Here is a 14,657-nt window from a genome sequence, read left to right as displayed (position 1 = left end):
TCAGCACATGTCCAATTAACCACAGGCGAACAACCAGCTGCTAAGATCTCTCATTTCAAACCACCCACCTCTCTTTTGCTGCTGGCTCTGATTCTAAAAGGAGCTGAGGAAAAGAAAGCTTTCTTCCTTGTTCTAAACAAGATGATTACTGAAGCCTCTCCACTTCCCTTAGTAATTTAGCCAACAGCTTCAGCTCAAAAACAAGGAGAAGTGAAGGCCAGCCTGCCCTGACCAAACATTAATTGTTCAATAATTCCATGAAATTAATCAAAGAGCTGGTGCTCATAAAATCAGGGCTTAAGGGAACAGAAATTATAAACCCTTGACATCACTCTTTTCAGAACAATATATTACAGACAATACAGGACATAATCTGAAGACCTTAGTGTTTAACAAATGGGAAGACCTTGGGCAAATGACTTCACCTTGATGAGCCTCCTTTTCCTCATCTGTAAATAAAGCAGTTAGGCTCTAACATCCCTTCAACTTCTATGTATGAAAATCCCCAAGACCAAATGTACCACCATCAAAGTTAACTGGCTACAATGGTGGATGCATTCTGCAGTTATTATTCATGTTACTATTTATTGTTATTATATATTATTAGTCATCACGAGCAAATCTTTGTGTGTCACACTTATGCAAAGCAAAGACAAGTTAAAGAGTCCCATTTTAGTCATTATACATTCTTTATATTTATGTAGTTATACTTTTTAAACCAATAAATTATTTCCCTTGTTTCTCACAACAATCCTATGAGAAAGAAAGAGTAGGTTACTATGCCAACTTTATAGATATGGAAAGTTTAATTTCCAGAGGCCTCAAACTGTGCTGCCAACAACCTAGTGCTATAGAGAAATAATCCACCTACGATTACAGATATGAATTTCTTGAACAATGTATTGCTACAAGAAAAGGCTTAGTCAGAGACACTTACTTCAGCTCATTGGTTTCCATGCCCTGGGCGATGGCCATGATGATGCCGCCATGATCTCCCCAGGTGTAGTAGTGAGGTCCAGAAAGCGCCTGGAGAAGAGAAACCAGGGGTGAGGCCACCTGTGTGCAGGTAACCATGCAGAGACCATGCACATGTGAGCCTGTACACACACAGCAATGTCAACCATCTAAATACAACTTTTCAGTTTAAAGAATACATCCACATCCATCATCTTATTTACTTCATTCAATCCTGATACAGGCAGAGCCATGTTCTCAGATTCCAACTTTTTCCCAAACAAAGAAACAAAGTTGACCACAAACAGCAGAGGTAAAACTCAAACCCAAATCTCTGACTCTCATCAATCAGTGATTAGAAATTAACCAGCTGGGGCTACAGGGCATAGCTCATTGATAGGATGCTTGCCTAGCACGCCTAAGGCCCTACATTCCATTCCTAGCACTGAAAAAATAAAATCAACCAACTAGATTTCCAGTTCTGCTATGATGGTGTATAGCTCATCCTTCCTAGCAATTACAACTAAAAACTCTGGGTTAAACTTGAAAAAACAAAAAACAGCCACCAGAGGATACTAAAAAGTCAACAAAAGCAGGCATCTTGTGAACAGATTTAAAACCTGGAGAAGCTACCCACACACTTAGGGGTATCCTGATACAGCTTTGACCCAAGGGAAAGCCCCAGTTGTGGAGCACCTCATTTCTAGTCAGAGCTCAAAAGCTGATAAGAAACTTTTTCTGTCAAAGGAACTAGGAAAAGAGCCCCTACAGTCTGGAGAGAGTGTGTATGGAATCCCAGAGGGCAGAGTGTCAAAAGAGTAAATCCCTTACTTCTGTGTATGAACTTACATAAGTCTCAGCCTAACCCCCAAACTACACATGCCTAAAACAGACCAAACCAGCATAGCAAAGGCTTAGCAGACTGAACTGACGTCAGAGCTACCACCTACAGAAAGAAGATAGAATCTAAACTGCCTGACTGTAGACTAAAACCAAAATACCAACATCCTCCAGAAAATTTAATTTCATGCATTTCATTTGCATGTCCAGAATACAAATCAAAATTACTCAACATACACTATTCAAACATAGCCATAAAAGGAGTCTAATTCTCAAGGGTAAAGATAATCAACAAGTGCAAACCCAAGATGATCCATATAGGGGTTTTAAAATAGCCTTTATAACCATGTTCCATAAGGCAAAGGAAAACACATGTGAAATAAATGAAAGATAAGGATTCTCCACATAGAAGTGGGAACTATTAAAAATAAAAGAACTATATAGAGATATATATTATAATAGAAAAACATAATATCTGAAATAAATTCACTGATAGTCTCAACATGAGAAGAGAAACAGAAGAATTAGTGAATCTGAAGACAAAACTGATCAGTAGAAATTATCCATTTGAAAGAAAACACAGGGGAAAAAAGAGAGCAAAGACCTATGAAACAATAACAAAAGGTTCAAGATACATATTTGGAGTTTCAGAATAAAAGGAGAAAAGTACAAGGCAGAAAAACTATTTGAAGAAATAATGGCTGAAATTTTCCCAAATTTGGTGAAAGATATAAATTTATAGATTCAAGATCGGTATCCCAAAACAGGATAATCTCAAAGAAAACCCCTCCTAAATATATCATCACAAAACTGCTGACAAAGAGGTGGAAAAAAAAACTTGAAAGCATCTAGAGAAAAATTGCATACTATCTACATACATGAAAATACATGTATATATGAAAATGACATGGTATATGCATATATGAACACTAACATGATTCTGTGAAAATGACATTATATACATACTACATAGCTGAAATGACTGTAGGTGTCTCATCAGAACCCAGGGAAGCAAGAAGACAATGGGACTCACCTTTAAAGTACAGTCAACCGAGAATTCAACAATAAAGCAAACATGTCCTGTGACAATGAAGGTAAAGAGAGATTACCATGAAGGAAAAGCAAGAGAACTCACAGCCAGTGGACCTGCTCTACAAAAAAAGTTAATGGAATTTCTTTAGGGCTGTAAGGAAATTTTCCAGAGGTAAATATGGATCTTCAGGAATAAAGGAAGACAGAAATGGTAACAATTTGGGCAAAAATTCAAGATTGCTTCTTTGGCCCTTACGTTCTTTAAATTTCTTAAGATGATTTAAATCAAAACACTTTACCTTTGCAGTGTGAGCTGATGTGATACAAATGGCCACAACATAAAGATCCAGGAGGAAAAACAGACTGATATGGTTGCAAGGTTTCTAAATTTTACATTAAATGTAACATTAACTCAAAGAAAACTGGAAGATAAGTTATATATGCTTTAATCCTGAGAACAACCACTAAAACAAAAAAAATTAAAAGACAATATCTAAATAAAAGTATATTACTATCTAAATAATAAAAAAGGATCCAGGAAATGAGGAGCAGAAAAATTAAAAACAAAAGCAATAAAAAGAAAATACACAATGAAATAATAGATTGAAATCCAACCACATCAATAACTATATTAAATGTTAAAGGTGGAAGTAATTCAGCTAAAAAGCAGAGCGTGGGCTGGGATGTAGCTCCATGGTAAAGCACTTGCCCAGGAGGCAGGAGGCCCTGGTCAGGGGTTGGGGGAAAGCACAGCAGAATGAATAAAAATGCAAGACCCTACAACACGTTGCCTACAGAAATCACCTTAAATCTAAAGACATGAATAGGTAGAAAGTGCACAAATAGACAGTAAAAGATGTACTATCCAAACACTAAGCATAAGTTTAGAGACACTATTTGAATATCAGGTAAAATACATTGCAAGACAGAGGGTATGACCACAGGTAAAGTGGGGGATTTCACAATGACAGAGGAGACAATTCATCAGAAAAGATAATAGTAAATGTGAATACACTTAGTAACAGAAGCTCAAGATACATGGAAAAATAAAACTGACAGAATTTAAGGAAAAGCAGACAATTCTGCAATCACAGTAAGAGATCCTCCCATATCTTTATCAACAATTTAAGTGGATCTCCCCGCCACCACCACCCAAATCAAAATGAACATAGGCCATCTGAACACTATCAACTGCTTTCATGTAAATGACAGCTACAGCCACGACTCGAACACCTACAGAGCACACATGCCTTTCCAGTGCTCGTGGAACGTTCACCACTGCAGACATGCTGGACCATAGGGCAGGTCCCACGGAAAGAAACTGAAACCTACATAGAGTACTCCCAGGCTACAGGAAACTATCTCGGAAATCAAAGACGTAAGTATGAAACTCCCAACACCTGGAAATTGAGTAACACTTTCCTAAATAACCTACCAGTCAAAGACAAAAATCAAGAGATGTAATGAATGCTGAAAACATTCTGGAATTAGACATGAATAACACTGTGACGCCACTAAAAACTCCTGAACTGAATATTTTTAAATGGTGATTTTTTGTGTATGTGAATTATATTTCAATTTTTTAAAAGGACGTTAAAAACCCTGACCTTAAAGATAATAAAAATGCTTCATACCTAAACAGGTGGCATTTAGCTAAAGGAGTATCTAGAGAAAAACTTGTAGCCTTAAATGTTTATATTAGAAAATATCTAAAAATCAATGACCTAAAGGTTTTATCTTAAGCTACAAAACAAGCAAATAAATAAAAAATAAAAATAAGAAATCAACAGAAAACAGATAAAATTAACAGAATTAAAAGTAGGTTATTTGATGAGATCAACAATGCTAATAACTTAGAACTAATCAAGAAAATACACAAAACACCAACATCAGGAATGAAATTACCACCAAAGATACTACAGACATTAAAAAGGTAATAAGGAAACACAACTAATGAGATTAGGCCAACAAATGCAACAACTTGGATGAAGAGACAGATTTCTTCAACTCTAAAACTGACCAAAAAAGAAAAGAAAAAGTCTGAATAGTCCTATCATGCCTAGAAAATTTCCCTCTTTCTTTAAATTAGTAGAGAAAATATATCACCAATCTTCACACAAACTTTGTCAGAAAATAGAGGAAGAAGGATCACTAATCAGCTTGTTTCATGATAGCAAATAATAATATAAAAACTTGATAAAGATATTACCAAACAATTAAATTATACATTAATTATCTTACAAAAATATAAAAATTCAAGAATATAAAAATTCTTAAGAAATTTAGAAAATTAAACCTATCCATATATAAAAGTGAAAATGCATAATGACCATGTAAAGTTTATTCCAGCAAATAAAGGTTGCTTTAATATTCAAGGATCAATTAATGTAACATATCACATCAACAAAACAATAGAGAAAATTTATATTATTTTAATCGACATAAAAATAGCAATTAACAAAATTCAGTACCCAATCATGATTTTAAAATATTCAACAATCTAGGAATCATAGGGAATCCCCCACACCTTGATAGAGTATATGTATAAAAATCTATTGCCAACAACATATATAATGGTTTCCCCTTTACAAAAGCTGAATCGCTCCCCCTGAGACAGGGAACAAAGCAAGAATGCCATTTCACCACTTCTATTCAACAATGTATGGAGATACGTGTCATGGTAAGAGGAAAGAAAGGACAGAAGAGGGAAAATGAGGGTGGGGAAAAAAAGAGCAAAAAAAAGGTCAGAAAGGAAATGAAACTGCCCCTCTTTGCAGATGGTACGATTGCTTACAGATTGTCTTCAATGTAACTCTAATCATTATCCTAATGGGATTTTAGAAACTGACAAGCTGATTCTGAAATGTGAATGAAAATACAAAGGATCTTCATAGGAAAAGAGCAATTTTAAAAATAAACAGATGGAGGACTTAGCCCTCCTTGACTGAACACTTATTAATAAGACTTTGGTAATTAAGACAATTTGATACTGGTGAATAGACAGACAAATAGATCAATGCAACAACAAAAAGCCCTGAAACAGACCATGTTGCCAATTGATTTTCACATAAGTTCCAAAGCAATTCAACAGGAAAAAGTCTTTTCAATAAGCAGATAAAACTGATAAAAGAAGGCTTTCCAATAAATGGGTCAATTAGAAAAAAAAATGGTTACTAACTCTTCCCTTATACCATATGTGAAAATTAACAAATGAATCATAAACCTAAACATAATGCCTAAGACAATTAAATACATAAAATAATACACAGGGCAGGGGCAGGAGGATGGGGAATAAACTGAAATTAAACAGAGTGATGATCTGAAGTATTAGCAAGCAAGTGGAACGGCAGAATTCTCACACAGTGCTGATGGAAAGGTAAAGTTGTCTTCACTCTGAAATACAATCTGACAGTCCCTTAGAAAGTTCAGCATGCACCTACCACACTGCCCCACCATTCCATTCCCTGGTATTTACTCAAGAGAAATGAAAAGGATCCACATAAAAAAGATGTACATGAACGTTCATTATAGCTACATTTGTAAGAAGTAAAAACTGGAAGTCCATCAACACTTGAATGGATAAACAAATTGTGATAAATCCCTACAGGGGGATGCAAATCAGCAATTAAAAAAAAAAAAAGAAGGAATCATTGATACATGAAACAACATGGAAGGAATTAAAATCATCAGGATGAGTGGCAGAAGCCAGGCAAAAAGGAAAAATACGGTGTGTCAATTTATATAAAATTCTAGAAAATACCAACTGGAAAAGGATGTATTGAAAAAAGGACACAAAGACACTTAGGCGAGAGAGTGACGGAAATGTCTGTGATCTAAACTGTGATGGTGGTGATCAATTCTTATGAAATTAAACTCTTTAAATATGAGCAGTTTACTGCACTTCTGTGTGCCTCAATAAAATCGCTAAAGAAGGAAGTTGAAGAATTCTGAGGATCAGAGAACTGCAAAATTCATTAGTAGGAAGAGGAGAACCAGAATTGTTGTCACCAGTGTCCCAGGCAGCACTCTGCCCCCTCCGTCCTACCTCCTCCTCCCTTGCCTCTGCCTGCCACACGCCCCAGACTGTGCCCCTGAAGCAAAGGCCATCCACAGAGGCATAGACGCTCCCTCAGGGACAAAATCTCAACATTTTCATCCCCTTGCTAGTTCTCTGCTAGTCCCCAAAATAAGGTCCCCGTGTACTGGCTGATGCAGGCATCAAGCACGCTGCAGGGAGGCCCTGACAGCCGTCCACAACAGCTAGACGACAGCAGTAGAGGAGGAACAAGACTCAGCTTTCTACCCAGGAGGAAATCACTTGCAGATGTTTAGACGCCCGCTTACACCAACAGCAGAAGGTACAAACAAATCACAGGCCTATTCACAGAGGAGAGGACACCCAATTCCAAAAGGAATGTCCAGCTCCAAGGAAGGAGAAAGCAACTGCTTAGTCTTTCCTGGGGATGCAGGAAAAGAATGACCAGAAAATTCCAAACCATTCACTTTTAACTACTCAGTTCTTATCAACCTCCCTCACTTCACCATGTGTACTATGTTCCCTACCATGCTGTGTACAGGCCTTAATATACGCATGTGCAAGCATGTGCAAGCATGTGCGTGCATGCACGTACACACATACACACACACACACACAGTGTCTGGGCCCTATATCTCTCATTTGGAAGGGTGGTAAGACTGGACACACATAAGATAAGGTATGTAACAGTCTCTATAAACTACAGAGCCAAAAAAATGTAGGGCATAATTATTGTTTAACACATTACAGATTTAAATATAAAAGTGTCCTGACATGGTGCTCAAGCAACTCCTGCCTACTGAGGGGCTGAGTTTTACCCTGATGGTTCCTGGCATCCTCAGGGTCACCATTGAAAGCAACCCCTTCAGAATAAGACCAGAAGCATTTCCTTTGGCCTTAAAGTCTCGGGAGGCAGATGAGAAATACTTTTTTCCAGGTTTGAGAATTCCCTAATACCCAAGGCTGAAGCTGAATTGGCTGGAGAACCAGCTGCACCTTCAGAGCTGGCAATAATAAGTGCTGAAGATATAAGTAAGTTATGGCACCTTAACACAGAAATGCTCTCCTTCCACAGCACAGAATGAGATGGAAATGCCCACAGGCAAGACTTCCGCTCCAATATTACACAGAAAAATACCACCATCACAGCTACACTGTCATTTGCTGATACCCTCGGCAAATATTGACTGAGCACTCACATATGCCAGGCGTGGTTACGGCCTGGTGGTAAAAAGTGAGCACAGCAGACACTGTCTTTGCCCTTATGGATTGTATAATCTTGGAAATTTTGGTCAAATTCACAGTTGTTTTTAACAAAAAGTGAAAGCTTCCTTATTCACTTAAAGTAACATCTGGGGAAATTGTGAGTCCACATAACAAAGGGTGAATAAAAATCAGGGCAGCCGGTTCTCATGTGAGGCTTTGGGTCCCTCTCTTTACTTTACAGTTGTATTGGACATCTCAGGTGACCACTGGGAACCATGCTTGTCCCTGAAACACCAAGGTGCAGTCCACATCCTCACACACACACCAACCAGGCAGGGTGGGCACTGACCTCTCGCCACCGGGCCCCGGCACTGCTAGAGATGTACACGTTGGTCTTGCTGGCCAAATTCTTTCCCACTGAGCCTAAAATGTAAGAGGAAGAGTTATTTTTCATTTCAAGGATATATCAGAGAATCACCTTGCCCAATGGGAATTTCAAAGAACTATCTAGCAACTAAGAATGTCTTAAAACTACCCAGAGTGGGCACTGCTGGAGATGTGGGTGACTACTCTATATGGGGCTGCATATAACCAGCAGAAAGAAGCCCCTGTGAGAACAGGCAAGACAGACAAAACATTACCCGTGGCAATGATGAGGCCAGGGGCTGATTCCTTGGACAAGATGGGCATTCTCCGGAGCTGGAGGCTGAGCAGCTGACTGAGGCGTTGGGCCAGGTGGAGGGAACAGCCCTGAGAAAGCTGCAAAATAAAGTTTCAGGTGGTGTCAGTGTGTAACATGTTGCCTAGATCTCCTGCAAACCCAGAGGCCTGGGTGGGGACCTCAGGGCTTGACACAGAACAAGGAGGCCTGGCCCTGAGGAAACCAAACTCACAGCCCAGCTATTTTCTCACACACACCGCCACCCAGACAGAGCGGGTCATCTGCATCCACATAAATGTTCCCAGTTGAAAAAAATGATTTAAGAACTCCCTAAGACTCTCAGGGAATAACATTTATAAATCAACGTTAACTGAGGTCGACAGGAAAGATACCCATCTCCCTGTATCACCCAGAGATCCTCTCAAGTGACTCAGAGTTAAAGAGAAATGAAATGATGTTGTGGTATTTATTTTCTAAGTTAGGGGAGAGGAGTTTCAAATATGATTCCAGTAATTCTGTCAGAAGAAAAAACAAGAATCACAAGTCATCAAGTCCCACAGATAAGCTCCCAGAAGTACAAAATACGATATCTGAACGTCAAAGATCCACATTACATTGGTAAAGGGTGTTCTATATTTTACAAAGATGTGGCTGTACAGGGCAAGGCTTCAAGTGATTTAAACTGGCCTTCATCGCTTGTGCCCACATTTTCATAGTTCTTTTGTAAACCACCAGGATAAGGCTTCTGCTATATGGCCGTGCCTCATTCTCCTGGCCAGAAAGTGGATACTCAGGGTTACTGAGATGTGTCCAGTGTTCTGAACAGGAGAACTCTGCAGGGGTTTACGGCACAAATAATAAGTGTGGCAAGGTTTGCTGGATCCATTTACTTTTGTCACAAAAAGATAGAACAAATATCCACCTTACTAGCTTCCCAGTTTGGCCAATGGAAACTGGACCAAATTAGGTTGGGTCTCAAAGATATATTTACTCTCCCCACCTTTTTTTGGCTTACATCGTTTTGCCTACGATGAAGTCTACTCTTGAACGTGTTTCTGTATCTTTGGATAATCAGACTTTAACCATTCCTATATGTTCTTTTCACCACCTGTTATGCTTTGGATCTAAAATGTCCCCCAAAGGCCATGTGCTAGAAGCTTGGGCACCAGCCTGTGCTGCTACTAGAAGGGAGGTACAACCTTTGGGAGGTAGAACCTAGTGGAAGAAAGTTACACACTGGAGGTGTGCCATTGAAAGGCATTTGGGGACTCTAGCCTCTTGCTCTCTCTCATTTTTGTTCCCTGTTTCCTGGTCTCCATAATATCAGCAGCTTATTCCACCACATGCTCCCACCATGATGTTCAGCCTCAGCACAAGGCAAAGAGTAGGTACCAAGTGATCATGAGTTGAAACCATGAGCCAAAATAAATCTTTCTGCTTTATACATTGATTTTCTCAGGCATTCTGTCACAATGACAGAAATCTAATACCTCACTTAAACTCAGAAGTAGAAACTAAAAGATGATTAATTGTCCTATAGTTCATAAATTGATCAGTCAAGGAATTAAAAAGATGAATTTTTAAAATACCAAGTTCTGACACCCTGGCATGCATGGCATGCTCAAAATTATCCCAGCCCCATCCACAACAGCATTGTGCCAAGCTATCGAGGTTGTAAGACACTACTGAGGTAGGTTCAGTTCCTAGTAATGTGTGTATATCCATTTATAGCTTGCCTCTTGCTAAAATTAGATTTCATATAATAAATGGAAACCTGTTGCCAAAAAGGGAAGAAAAATCAGGAAGTACATTCTAAGGCCAGAGTCTCCAAAAGAATTTTCCCAAGGGTCACAGACAGACTAGAGAAGACTCAACATAGTTCACCAAGGACTAACAAAATCAGAAAATCCAACTGAATTGAATTAAAATGTTATAGTTTCTCCAAAAATGAGCACTTTTATTTTTTCTGAGTTCTTTCTGCCCACACCCAAGATCCATTTCCATTTTCTAAGGGATCTAGGTGAAATGGGAACAGAGGTATTAGGGGGTCACTTAAAGCCAGGGGCACAGTCTACAGAATACTTAGACTTATGGAACACTTAATGGAACCAAATGATATATTTTGGCATTCTTAAGTTTTCAGACAGGCCTACAGGCAGGAAATACTGAATAATCTCTGAATTATACTCAGAGAGAAATTTTAAAACTCCTTTCATACAAATAATAACTTTACACAAGAGGTCCCCAAAGAATCTTGAAGGACAACTGGTGTTTCAGGAATTTGGTGGGGGGAGGCAGGGCAGGGTATCAGGGATTGAACTCAGGGGCACTCGACCACTGAGCCACATCCCCAGCCCTATTTTGTATTTTACTTAGAGACAGGGTCTCACTGAGTTGCTTAGCACCTTGCTAAGTTGCTGAGGCTGGCTTTGACCTCATGATCTTCCTGCCTCAGCCTCCAGAGCAGCTGGGATTACAGGTGTGTGCCACCGCACCCGGATCAGGAATTTTTTAATAGCAAAAGAAATGCCAACTTGTTTTTTACATAGTTAAGTCCAAAAAACTTATTAAGTATACATGTCTTAATAACTAAACAGCAATTTGAAACAACAGCACATGTAAACTGGAAGAACACAGCATGTTTCTATTTCATTTTTAAATAACCACGATTACCTATTAACAGAATGAGTGTACCTATTGGACATGGCACAACTGCTCAAATGTTAGAATCATTTGGGGCATTAACTACCCTTGTGTCCTGTTCTACCCTGACTTTCTCACCTGATTTTTTTATTCCCAAAGATATGATGTCACCAAAAGAAATAAAACATAACCTAATGCTGAAATTGTGAACTAACTCAAGCTAGTTGCTCAAGTAATTCATATGTCTAACAGATGTTGAGAATCACAATGTTTTCCCTCAAAACTTTAAAATACTGGACTGGGAGTATAGTTTAGCAGGTGCAAGGCCCTGGGTTGAACCCTCAGCACCAAAAAAAAAAATTTATTATTATTATAAAGTAAAAATCACTTATTTTTAAATATCCACCACCCCCTGCCTTGTGAGTTCACTATGGCATACAATATGGTGCAGAATCTGGGACCAGCAAAGATGGAAATACAGATAAAAGTTTGCTTCACATGGTATCAATGGAAGACTATGTGATCTTGCATGTTTCCAATAAATATTAGATGTAGGAAACAACTACAGATCAGAACTCTATCCTTGTATTAAAAAGTCAAACAAGATTAAAACATCTATACCTCACAATTGATTTTCTCTCCATATTCTGTGAAGGCTGGAGCCTGAAGAAATTCCCAGGTTCCTCCTTTGTCAAAGGTGATGACTGATCTCATGTTCTCCTCGTTCATAGAACCATTAATCAGAGTAGCAATGTACACTCCTTGTAACCCTTCCACGCGATGAAAGTCAGCAAATGGCTCGTTTGCAAAATACCTGCAGTAAGAGAAAATAAACAATGGTGAACCTGAACAGATATTTGCTTGGTATTTTGTTTATTGTATACAACATACGATTTAACCAAACATTTCAATATATACAAATCAGTAGCATTAAATACATTCGCCATGTTGTACACCCACCATCGCCACCTAATTCCAGGACATTTTCATTATTGGCAGCCACTGTCCATTTCCCCTTTCCTTCCGAGGACTTGGCAACCACTGATCTGCTTTCGGTCTCCACGGATTTGCCAAGTCTGGGTATTTCACATAAATGGAATTACGTTATATATGATACTTTATATCTGGTTACTTTCACCTAGCATAATGTTTCGAGGTTCACTCATGTAGTAACATGTACCATACTCTATTTTTTTTTTAATGGCTATACAGTCTACTCTTTTTTAAACAGTGATTTTTTTTTTTTAACTTTAAGAGCCAAGATGCTTATCTGATCAACAATTCCTAACCAGGGTTTTACAATGAGGAAGATACCGTTAAAGTTGGTGTAAAAAGCACATCTATTTCTTCACTATTGAAACTGACCCAAATCCACCAGTGAGGTTTGACAAAGAGGAAACATTAAGTCAGACTTGAAAAAGACACCGGTTACAATGCTCAGCTTACCATTTAACCCAAATGCTCAGCTTACCATTTAACCCAATCTGTAGAAATACAGCTAAGGGTTACATAGCCACTGTCCAGGTCCTTATTAGCGTGTTCAGTACCTTGATGATAGATGACCACAATGCTTTTCTGTCAGGAAGCCCAGCAGCATGTCAACTACTTCCCAAAACATCACAGCATATTAGCAAGGAAGGTTCTAGAAAGTCTGAGGTTGTACTGGTTAACAGGGAAGCATACAATAAGACCCTCAGGCCTTGAATTGCTCTGCTAGGACACTGTGATTTTACTAGAAAGGAGTTTTGCAATGGTACACACACCGCAAATATAAGAAGTCTCTGAGAAGTGGTAACCACGACTCACCACTGGCTTTTAAAATTGGAACCATGCACTTTATTTCAGGGGTCTTGAGCCACTGGGCAACACAATAACACAGAGAAGTGTTTTCTCCCCATCATCTGCCACGCAAATCTCCTCAACTGGAAGAAGGCTCTGCCACCTCAGACAGGGAGATGTACCCTCCAATCTCTGAGGTAGGAAACCAGAAATAAGCAGTGCAACAAAGTCACTTTGAAACAGCAAATGGAGCACAACCCTAAGTAAAATGCCAGAGTTGAGACCAAATTCTCTGACACGGGACTCCTTAAGCCCCTTCTGGCTACTTCCTTGGAAGTGGCTGAAGGCCTATGTCCCTCCTGCTCTCTATTTACCTCAGCTCTCCTGCTTCTGAGTCTATCATCATGGAACCCACCATTCTGAGGTTTACTGGCTTCATTCCCACATCTGGGAGGTCTGAGTTTTTTCATTAGATAAGCCTGCTTCTTCCCCTGGTCATAATCCTGGAGTCTTTTATTTTATTTCCAAGCAGAAGTCCTGAGCCTCACAACCTCTCTGCGTCAGTGCAGCCCATCCTGGCATTGGCCCCTTGACCTTCCCTGGCACAAGCTGCCTCACGCCCAGTACTCTCTCGGACAGTCCATTGCCTTCCATCTTATCCTCACTGTCCTCACCAGAGCACTTCTGTTCTTCTTTCCAGAGTGACCTGGGCCAAGACTTGTCAAGCAGCTCACCAGGTCCCCTTCCACCATGCTCAGGGCCAAATGCACACACTGGTAGCCATTCCCACCAAGAGAGCCAGTGTGCCTCCTTAAGGCGCCCCAACAGGCCTGACATGTGATCAGCACATAAGTTCCTCCAAAGAGTCCTATATCTAGCTGTAGCTTTCTACGAAATTCCTACACAGCACATCCTACAAATGCCAGGGTAATCCCCTATTAAGAGTTCTTTGCTTGGTTCTCTAAGGAAATTAGAACCAGTTCCTCTCATTCATTTTGAATACCACGGAAGTTTATTCTAAACCAGCCTGCCCATGCCATCTGCCAATTCATCCTTTCCATTTCATTTGGCAGAGACTGAGGTACAGCTGACAAAAAGTCATTCGACTAAGCAAATCTGAACCCCTGTGGCCCTGAGATAAAGTAAGAGAAGAGTAAGCAAGCAGAGCAGGATATTGGTCCATGACTCCTGACATGAATCTATCATGAATTTCTTAACTGCCGGCTCAGGCAGGGTAAGAAGAAACTTTGCCACAAGCAAAAGGCCATCTGTATGTGTAAAGAAGTCCTACGGCCACAGAAATGAGGTCACTGCTTCCCGGGGAGCCTATCTCTTCAGCTTCTGGCTTCAACTCTGCCCTACCATGAAATATCACCTGAATATCTGACCAATGAGGAGGATGAAGAAACCATTGGCAAGCTGTGATATACCTCACGCACAGTCTGAGGCTCCTGAAGAAACTAAAGAGTCAGTAAAAAAGCCCAAGGGATAGTGCTTCATGATTTT

The 14,657-nt window shown here is 39.5% G+C and overlaps 1 protein-coding gene across 1 annotated transcript in view; it reads right to left on the bottom strand.

The window, feature by feature from the left end:
• The window catches only part of Sorl1 (sortilin related receptor 1), a 163,049-nt gene that overhangs the window by 92,324 nt on the left and 56,068 nt on the right, over window positions 1–14,657 (bottom strand). The window contains exons 9-12 of the mRNA XM_027930487.3: window positions 11,994–12,186; window positions 8,710–8,827; window positions 8,418–8,491; window positions 938–1,026 (exon numbers count right to left, since the gene is read on the bottom strand). Of these exons, the coding sequence (XP_027786288.3) occupies window positions 938–1,026; window positions 8,418–8,491; window positions 8,710–8,827; window positions 11,994–12,186 (474 nt within the window). The remainder of the gene's footprint in view (window positions 1–937; window positions 1,027–8,417; window positions 8,492–8,709; window positions 8,828–11,993; window positions 12,187–14,657) is intronic.

This window comes from Marmota flaviventris, chromosome 9, assembly GCF_047511675.1.
Source record: "Marmota flaviventris isolate mMarFla1 chromosome 9, mMarFla1.hap1, whole genome shotgun sequence".
Classification (NCBI taxonomy): Eukaryota; Metazoa; Chordata; class Mammalia; order Rodentia; family Sciuridae; genus Marmota; species Marmota flaviventris.
This window is presented reverse-complemented; position numbering and strand designations above follow the sequence as displayed.